General features: G+C 46.1%; 1 protein-coding gene across 3 annotated transcripts in view; it reads left to right on the top strand.

The window, feature by feature from the left end:
* The first annotated feature begins 6,653 nt into the window (after nt 1–6,653).
* The window catches only part of LOC106598502 (gamma-secretase-activating protein), a 40,896-nt gene continuing 37,010 nt past the window's right edge, over nt 6,654–10,539 (top strand). Inside the window, exons 1-6 of one of the 3 annotated variants that reach the window (XM_082977902.1) lie at nt 6,654–7,104; nt 7,244–7,314; nt 7,972–8,028; nt 9,356–9,425; nt 9,844–9,891; nt 10,412–10,500. In XM_082977902.1, coding sequence (XP_082834028.1) covers nt 7,017–7,104; nt 7,244–7,314; nt 7,972–8,028; nt 9,356–9,425; nt 9,844–9,891; nt 10,412–10,500 — 423 coding nt within the window. In that variant the 5' untranslated portion in view covers nt 6,654–7,016. The remainder of the gene's footprint in view (nt 7,105–7,243; nt 7,315–7,971; nt 8,029–9,355; nt 9,426–9,843; nt 9,892–10,411; nt 10,501–10,539) is intronic. The other 2 variants (XM_082977900.1, XM_082977901.1) reach the window with 2 other exon arrangements.

Raw genomic sequence — 10,539 nt, 5'->3', positions numbered from 1 at the left:
TCACCCACACAAAGAATAGAAACAACATGGGAGTCCATATTCACCCACACAAAGAATAGAAACAACATGGGAGTCCATATTCACCCACACAAAGAATAGAAACAACATGGGAGTCCATATTCACCCACACAAAGAATAGAAACAACATGGGAGTCCATATTCACCCACACAAAGAATAGAAACAACATGGGAGTCCATATTCACCCACACAAATAACAGAAACAACATGGGAGTCCATATTCACCCACACAAAGAATAGAAACAACATGGGAGTCCATATTCACCCACACAAAGAATAGAAGCAGAAGGGTAGTGGGAGCGTGGATGTGGATAGGGCTTAGGGAGGGGTGTTGTGGCTTATGTGGCATTGGGTGCTATGTGTGTGTGTGTGTGTGTGTGTGTGTGTGTGTGTGTGTGTGTGTGTGTGTGTGTGTGTGTGTGTGTGTGTGTGTGTGTGTGTGTGTGTGTAGTGACACCCTCTATGTGACTCTCACCAACCCCCTTAGACTCCAGGCTGCCTGTCTCTGTCCCAAATCATATGTCTGTTTCATTCTTAACTCTCTGATTTTCACCATACACACACACCCACACACACACACACACACACACACACACACACACACAACAGGGGCCCGTCCACCACGACTGTCTGTCCCATTCTGCTGAGAGCCACATGGAGGCGGTCGTACCCTCTGTCAGATTTAGAACCTCCACATAATTGCTGTCCTGGCCTGTATGTGTGAGAGCTGTGTGTGTGTGTGTGTGTGTGTGTGTGTGTGTGTGTGTGTGTGTGTGTGTGTGTGTGTGTGTGTGTGTGTGTGTGTGTGTGTGTGTGTGTGTGTGGGTGTGGGTGTGTGTGTGTGTGTGTGTGTGTGTGTGTGTGTGTGTGTGTGTGTGGGTGTGTGTGGGTGTGGGTGTGTGTGTGTGTGTGTGTGTGTGTGTGTGTGTGTGTGTGTGTGTGTGAGCCATGTGTGTGTTATTCTGTTTTTCCAATGTCCTCCACGGCCATGGGGGGAAGAGTCCCACACGGACTGAACCGCAATTCTGAACAGAAAACAAATACATGAGAACCCACTGGCAGAACAGAACCAGCTGGAACAGGCCATCCATCAAACAATAATGGAATTGAAAACCCAAATTTAAGAAAGACATGCCCACCCCCCCAGCCCCCCAGCCCCCCACCCCACCCCAGCTTGACTGAAGAAATTGTACCTCACCCCACACCCCCACCCCACAGCCAAACATTTACATAAAACCCTGCAGCCGTGTTCCCTCAAATACAGGATTAGTTGTGTGTATGTGTGTATGTGTGTCTATGTATGTGTGTGTGTCTCTCTCTCTCTCTCTCTCTCTCTCTCTCTCTCTCTCCCCCCTCTCTCTCTCCCTCTCTCTCTCTACTACTCCCTCTCCCTCTCTCTCTACTACTCCCTCACCCTCTCTCTCCCCCCTACTCTCTCTCTCTCTCTCTCTCTCTCTCTCTCTCTCTCTCTCTCTCTCCCCCTCTCTCTCTCTCTCTCTCTCTCTACTACTCCATCTCTCTCCCTCTCTCTCTCTACTACTCCCTCTCTCTCTCCCTCTCTCCCCCTCTCTCTCTCTCCATCTCTCTCTCTACTACTCTCTCTCGCTCCCTCTCTCTCTCTACTACTCTCTCTCTCTCTCTCTCTCTCTCCCTCTCTCTCTCTCCTACTCCCTCTTTCCAAGGGACTATAAACAGCATCCAGTGATTGGGCAGCCATCCAACAAAAAGGCCAGGGGTTTTGTGTGTTTGGTGAGAGAGTTTAAAGGATGGCGATGGTGTGGTGGCATGGGTGCCGCCATGCCTCAATCCAGACCCACAGCGTGTCTGAAATAGCACCCCGATCCCTATATAGTGCACTACTTTTGACCAGAGGGCACATAGGGCCCTAATCAAAAAGTAGTGCACTATATAGGGAATAGGGTGCCATTTTAGATGCTGCCACAGACTATCCTGTCTTCAGGAAGCGCTGTCTGGTTGGCTGCAGCAGTGTTGTCCCTGGGTTAGCTATTGTTAGGCTGTGAATCACCGACCTCATCTGGGGTGTGACGGGAGATTTTGGTTTTCATTAAACTGAGCAGTATTTTCATAACATTCAACAGAGGTTGAATGAAAGGTCAAGTGCATGTTATGAATGACAACTATAAAGTTCTAGGTTTGCATCTTAAATGGCACCCTATTCCCTAAATAGCACCCTATTAATAGCACCATATTGAATAAATAGCACCCTATTCCCTAAATAGCACCCTATTAATAGCACCATATTGAATAAATAGCACCATATTGAATAAATAGCACAATATTGAATAAATAGCACCATATTCTCTAAATAGCACCCTATTCAATAAATAGCACCATATTCCCTAAATAGCATCATATTCCCTAAATAGCACCCTATTCAATAAATAGCACCATATTCACTAAATAGCACCATATTCCCTAAATAGCATCATATTCCCTAAATACACCATATTCACTAAATAGCATCATATTCAATAAATAGCATCATATTCCCTAAATGGCACCATATTCCCTGAATGGCACCCTATTCCCTAAATGGCAACATATTCCCTAAATAGCACCATATTCAATAAATCGCACCATATTCCCTAAATGGCACCCTATTCCATAAATGGCACCCTATTCCCTAAATGGCACCCTATTCCCTAAATGGCACCCTATTACCTAAATGGCACCCTATTCCCTAAATGGCATCCTATTCCCTAAATGGCATCCTATTACCTAAATGGCATCCTATTCCCTAAATGGCATCCTATTCCCTAAATGGCATCCTATTCCCTAAATGGCATCGTATTCCCTAAATGTCATCCTATTCCTTAAATGGCATCCTATTCCCTAAATGGCACCCTATTCCCTAAATGGCACCCTATTCCCTAAATGGCACCCTATTCCTTATACAGACAGGGATGTATCAAAGCCTGAAACACACTGGTCTGGTATGAAGGCTTGGCGGAAGGAAACTCACACTGACAGTATGTCCAGTCATAGTTTAATTCAAATAAATTCCTGCCTAATGAGGACATTGACTCACAAAACCTACATGTAGGGGGCACTCATCATTCCCCACATGCCCAGTGAGTACCAGTCATACCTGAGTCACACCAGCTCAACAATAGAATGGAGCCATGTCAAATGCAGGTACAGTACATTGTAGATACACTTACCATCACTTGTATACAGTCGTGGGCAAAAGTTTTGAGAATGACACAAATATACATTTTCACAAAGTCTGCTGCTTCAGTGTCTTTAGATATTTTTGTCAGATGTTACTATGGAATACTGAAGTATAATTACAAGCATTTCATACGTGTCAAAGGCTTTTATTGACAATTACATGAAGTTGATGCAAAGAGTCAATATTTGCAGTGTTGACCCTTCTTTTTCAAGACCTCTGCAATCCACCCTGGCATGCTGTCAATTAACTTCTGGGCCACATCCTGACTGATGGCAGCCCATTCTTGCATAATCAATGCTTGGAGTTTGTCAGAATTTGTGGGTTTTTGTTTGTCCACCTGCCTCTTGAGGATTGACCACAAGTTCTCAATGGGATTAAGGTCTGGGGAGTTTCCTGGCCATGGACCCAAAATATCTATGTTTTGTTCCCCGAGCCACTTAGTTATCACTTTTGCCTTATGGCAAGGTGCTCCATCATGCTGGAAAAGGCATTGTTCGTCACCAAACTGTTCCTGGATGGTTGGGAGAAGATGCTCTCGGAGGATGTGTTGGTACCATTCTTTATTCATGGCTGTGTTCTTAGGCAAAATTGTGAGTGAGCCCACGCCTTTGGCTGAGAAGCAATCCCACACATGAATGGTCTCAGGAGGCTTTACTGTTGGCATGACAAAGGACTGATGGTAGCGCTCACCTTGTCTTCGGACAAGCTTTTTTCCCGATGCCCCAAACAATCATAAAGGGGATTCATCAGAGAAAATGACTTTACCCCAGTCCTCAGCAGTCCAGTCCCTGTACCTTTTGAAGAATATCAATCTGTCTCTTATGTTTTTCCTGGAGATAAGTGGCTTTTTTTCTGCCCTTCTTGACACCAGGCCATCCTCCAAAAGTCTTCGCCTCACTGTGCGTGCAGATGCATTCACATCTGCCTGCTGCCATTCCTGAGCAAGCTCTGTACTGATGGTGCCCCGATCCCGCAGGTGAATCAACTTTAGGAGATGGTCCTGGAGCTTGCTTGTCACATCCTGACCAGCAGAGGGAGCAATTGGATAAGTTTTGGTCAGGATGTGGCAGGGTTTTGTGTGTTAAGTGTTGTGTTGGTGATTGGACTCCCAATTGAAGGCAGGTGTGTTGAGTTGCCTTTGATTGTGAGTCCTATATAGTAGTGTGTGTTTTTCTTTGGGGTTGTGGGTAGTTGTTTTTGCACTGCGTTTGTTAGCTTGCAAAACTGTTGCTGTCGTGAGTATCATTTATTGTTTTTCCTGTGGATGCCTTACTTGAGTTTATTAAAAGTATGAGTATTCACATTCCCGCTGAGCCTTGGTCCATTCCTAACGACAAGTGTTACATTGCTGGACTTTCTTGGGCGCCCTGAAGCCTTCTTCACAACAATTGAACCGCTCTCCTTGAAGTTTTTTACATTTACATTTCTTTTTTTTTTTTTTTACATTTTTAGTCATTTAGCAGACGCTCTTATCCAGAGCTCTGTTCTTGATGATCCCATAAATGGTTGATTTAGGTGTAATCTTCCTGGCAGCAATATCCTTGCCTGTGAAGCCCTTTTTGTGCAAAGCAATGATGATGGCATGTGTTTCCTTGCAGGTAACCATGACTGACAAAGGAAGAACAATGATTCCAAGCACCACCCTCCTTTTGAAGCTTCCAGTCTGTTATTTGAACTCAATCAGCATGACAGAGTGATCTCCAGCCTTGTCCTCGTCAACACTCACACCTGTGTTAACGAGAGAATCACTGACATGATGTCAGCTGGTCCTTTTGTGGCAGGGCTGAAGTGCAGTAGAAATGTTTTTGGGGGGATTCAGTTCATTTGCATGGCAAAGAGGGATTTTGCAATTAATTGCAATTCATCTGATCACTCTTCATAACATTCTGGAGTATATGCAAATTGCCATCATACAAACTGAGGCAGCAGACTTTTTGAAAATTAATATTTGTGTCACTCTCAAAACATTTGGCCACGACTGTACACTGTAGGTACACTTCCACACAAGCTGATCCTAGACCTGTGCCTACAGGAAACTACAACAATGTATACTCCCAGGGCCATCTCTAGGACCTCCCAGGAAGCCAACCATACACCAGGAAGAGGATGTTAATTACTGTAAGATAATTGGACATTGTACGAGTCAAGTTGATGGTAACAGTTATAATGTATCTAGACTCATGTTGATGGTAACTCAGTTATAATGTATCTAGACTCATGTTGATGGTAACTCAGTTATAATGTATCTAGACTCATGTTGATGGTAACTCAGTTATAATGTATCTAGAGTCATGTTGATGGTATCTCAGTTATAATGTATCTAGAGTCATGTTGATGGTAACTCAGTTATAATGTATCTAGAGTCATGTTGATGGTAACAGTTATAATGTATCTAGAGTCATGTTGATGGTAACTCAGTTATAATGTATCTAGAGTCATGTTGATGGTAACTCAGTTATAATGTATCTAGACTCATGTTGATGGTAACTCAGTTATAATGTATCTAGACTCATGTTGATGGTAACTCAGTTATAATGTATCTAGACTCATGTTGATGGTAACTCAGTTATAATGTATCTAGACTCATGTTGATGGTAACTCAGTTATAATGTATCTAGAGTCATGTTGATGGTAACTCAGTTATAATGTATCTAGACTCATGTTGATGGTAACTCAGTAGTTGTAGCTGATGCAATACCTAATAATCTGAGCAGTTTCACACGTTTCCATTTGAAATGTATACATTATATAGGATGCATGGTGCCTCAGTAATAAACTGCTTTGAGATGTCCCTATTAAGTGCTAGAGGAGTCACTACAGACACTTTGGTTCGAATCCAGGCTGTATCACAACCGGCCGTGATTGGGAGTCCCATAGGTCGGCGCACAATTGACCCAGCGTCTTCCGGGTTCGGCCGGTGTAGGCCGTCATTGTAAATAAGAATTTGTTCTTAACTGACTTGCCTAGTTAAGTAAAGGTTAAAGTAAAATGAAAATGAAAAGATAAGCTACTGTAGGTTCATTCAGAACAGTGTCCGGCTCGCATGAGGTTTTCTATACACTACCGCCACCGTGTGGGTACAAAGCTAGATTGCAGATTTGATGAAAATCGAACTTGAGACAGTGCTGATGTAACTAGCCTAATTTATTGTCAGGTGGTATTATATAGCGCTATGACTAGTAGATTGAATGGTCAATGAGGGGCACAAAGACACCAACATAGCAAAACGAATATAAAGTAGGGCTATTGTGAAAGTTAAATAAATAGCCTTCTGCGTTTGTGTATGTTTTGCCCTCTGGTGGTCGCACAGCACCTCCATAGTTTTATGTTGTCCATAATCAGGTGACACACAGCCCAGGCAGGCAGCAAAGGCGGTGAGACATCTGATCCACCGGAGTGATCGCTTGTCCGGCCTATCAGAGCGGGCGTCTCCGCTGTCTGACCCGAGAGGGAGGGCTCTGTGAACAGGGTGCAGCGAGCTGTCAATATTGTTCCGTGTGAAGTTGAGTAAATGACTGTATGGCTGCAGATCTCAATGGAAGTGATTCCCTTTTAAATCACGCCTTCTGCTTTGTTTTCGGTGCGTAAAACACTGTTTAAACGGCTTAAACGGCTCATCAAAACGTTATTTACAACTATCACATGATGCCTCATTATATGATAAGTTGTAACTTGAGGCTATAGGGATGACATCTTCCGGATAGTGTGAAATCGCCGAGGCTCTAATTGAAGGGATTTCTTCGTAGTGTTTGATGCATAATAGACGTGGGAATCAGTACGTTGTGGAGGAAGTCAATCGCACACATGTTGCAACTAAGCGCAACTTTCGATTTGCAGCAGGATGTTGTGTCAAGTATATTTAAGAAAGAGGCGACTGTAGGAAGAACCGAAGGTAAGAGCTATCTGGTTGTTTCGCTCGACCGATATCCAAAACCTATACTTTGTGCCTTTACGCACAAGGTGACAATGTGTGACAAATACCATGATAGTAGTGACACATGTAATGGAAAAATGTATTTTTTCCTCTACAGAATACTCAGGGATCGTTGACACTCGGATCCTCAACATTGAAAGGGATGGAGGAGTCCTCTACTCCTGGAAAGTAAGTGGACACTGGGCATGGGGCATTCACATAGCATTATAATGGACAGGTCAAGAGTGACGTTCCACACATAACCAACAGTGCGCTCTTCGGGACGTGGTGGGAACATTCTCTCTGTCTAGGGTGCATCCCAATGGTACCCTATTCCCTATAGTGCAGCATCCCAATGTCACCCTATTCCCTATAGTGCAGCACCCCAATGCCACCCTATTCCTTATAGTGCAGCATCCCAATGGCACCCTATACCCTATAGTGTACTACTTTTGACCAGGACCCATAGGGATCTGGTCAAAAGAAGTGCACTATGTAGGGGATAGGGTGCCATTGGGACGTAGGATCCAAATAGAAGCCCAAAGACTCATGACAGACCACTGCAGCTGAATAAGCTACTGGTTAAGAGCTACTGGTTAAGAGCTACTGGTTAAGAGGTATTCCGTTTCCTTATAACATGGAGTTGTTCAAGAAGTATCCTCAGACTGCGGGAGTGTTAAGCCCTACATAGACAGCTGAGATGATATGGGCATAAGTATAGGTCATTACACACACACACACACACACACACACACACACACACACCACACACACACACACACACACACACACACACAGTCATTATGAGCCATAATGGCTTTCCTCCTCCCTCCTCTCATCTCTCAGGGGGCAACAGGGACCACCAGGATCGGGAAATACGACCCCAATACCAGACAGAATAAGGTAGAGCTTCCTCTGTGTGGGTGTGTGTGTGACTGTGTGTGTTTGACTGTGAGTGTGTGACAATAAGAGTGAGTGAGTATATATGTATATGCCAGCACATAGTCTTAATGTAATGTGAGGTTACTCCTGGTACACTGCCTGATCAACACCAGCTGTTTGTAGTGTTCATCATGGGCCCTAACCCCTCTCCCCTGTCCCCTTACCCCTCTCCCCTAACCCCTCTCCCTTGCCCCCTGTCCCCTTACCCCTCTCCCCTAACCCTTCCTCTAACCCCTCTCCCCTGTCCCCTTACACCCCTCCCCTGTCCCCTCTCCCCTAACCCCTCCCCTAACCCCTCCTCTAACCCCTCTCCCCGTCCCCTTACCCCTCTCCCCTAACCCTTCCTCTAACCCCTCTCCCCTGTCCCCTTACACCCCTCCCCTGTCCCCTCTCCCCTAACCCCTCCCCTAACCCCTCCTCTAACCCCTCTCCCCTGTCCCCTTACCCCTCTCCTCTAACCCCTCCCCTAACCCCTCTCCCCGTCCCCTTACCCCTTACACCTCTCCCCTAACCCCTAACCCCTCCCCTAACCCCTCTCCCCTTACCCCTTACACCCCTCCTCTAACCCCTCTCCCCTGTTCCCTGACCCCTTACACCCCTCCCCTAACCCCTGTCCCCTGTCCCCTTACCCCTCTCCCCTAACCCCTCCTCTAACCCCTCTCCCCTGTCCCCTTACCCCTTACACCCCTCCCCTGTCCCCTCTCCCCTAACCCCTCTCCCCTAACCCCTCTCCCCTTACCCCTTACACCCCTCCTCTAACCCCTCTCCCCTGTTCCCTGACCCCTTACACCCCTCCCCTAACCCCTGTCCCCTGTCCCCTTACCCCTCTCCCCTAACCCCTCCTCTAACCCCTCTCCCCTGTCCCCTTACCCCTTACACCCCTCCCCTGTCCCCTCTCCCCTAACCCCTCTCCCCTAACCCCTCTCCCCTTACCCCTCTCCCCTTACACCGCTCCCCTAACCCCTTACACCTCTCCCCTTACACCTCTCCCCTTACCCCTCTCCCCTAACCCCTCCTCTAACCCCTCTCCCCTGTTCCCTTACCCCTTACACCTCTCCCCTTACACCTCTCCCCTAACCCCTCTCCCCTTACACCTCTCCCCTCTCCCCTTACACCTCTCCCCTTACACCTCTCCCCTCTCCCCTAACCCCTCTCCCCTTACACCTCTCCCCTCTCCCCTAACCCCTCTCCCCTTACACCTCTCCCCTCTCCCCTAACCCCTCTCCCCTTACACCTCTCCCCTTACACCTCTCCCCTCTCCCCTAACCCCTCTCCCCTCTCTTCACAGCTCCTCTACACATTTGACAAGCAGGTGTGTGTCAGCAGCTGTTCTCTGAATAAGGAGGAGACTCTGCTGGGTAAGGTCCTGTTTATGGACTTAGAAATAGAATGCGTAGAACATAGAGATACATTCATTGTTGTATTGAATTCTATGGTGTAGAACAGATAAAGCTCTAGAATCCATGGTATTCTAATTCTATGTAACACACATGTGTAGTACAAAGACACACAGACAGTGAAACAAGAATCCTCACTAAAGTGTTGAGCCAGTGTCTCCTCCACCAGTGTGTCAGTGTTAGACTAGATACAGGTTTTCCTACATATAGCCTACTGATATTTCCAGTCCAAGATTGTGATCACCCCGTAGGAGTATCTTATCATCACGAGAGAGGAACAATGTCTTGTGACTGAGCCGACAGCCAAGAGCCATTGTATTGAAGTCACGTCACTGAACCCACATCAACTCACATACTTGTCTTTTAATCTCATTTTTAGCGGTCAGTTTGGCACAGAGGACAAGAACAGAGGAGCGTCTTAGACCAGGTACCTGTCTCCCCTTGGCTCGACCCCCCCCCCCCACACACACACACACCTCCCAACGCTGATACAAACAAACACAGAAGCTGAAGATTAGAGAAATGCAACTAGACAGATAACCATGTAAATCTACAGTGTGTTATGAAGAGGGAAGTGGTAAGCTAAATCCTGCTGATGACTAGCTCTCTGTTTCCCTCTGGTTCTCTCTGAGCCTATAGGGAAACAGACCCGTGGCTGTATTCACTACAACTCTAATAGTCAGATGGGAAACATTCAGGATGTTATTAAGTATCTATCCACACATGCACCACAGGTTTTTAAGTGTTTCAAGTGTACTCTACACGACAGGTTCAAACTGTACACAACTATTGGCTGTAGGCCGCACTACATCGGTCACCTGTGTGTGTTGGAGTGAGTAACAGTTATCACGCGGGCAGCACTGGCAGTGAAGCAGTTTTCTGCTGTTTCAGGTCAGTGAACTTAATCATTACCATATTTAACACCTTTCCCATTGTTCTACTCCTAGTTTCAAAATGTCTGACCCTCCTCATTGAGATCCATCCCATTAACAACACTAAGGTCCTGAAGGCTGTCGACTGCCGGGTCAGAGTTCAGGTATAGAGCTGTATTGTTTTGTACTGGACTCTATTGTAC

The sequence above is a fragment of the Salmo salar genome, chromosome 07 (genome assembly GCF_965601325.2).
Source record: "Salmo salar chromosome 07, fSalSal1, whole genome shotgun sequence".
NCBI lineage: Eukaryota > Metazoa > Chordata > Actinopteri > Salmoniformes > Salmonidae > Salmo > Salmo salar.
The sequence above is the reverse complement of the archived record's forward strand: the minus strand, read 5'-3'. Positions and strand labels throughout refer to the sequence as shown.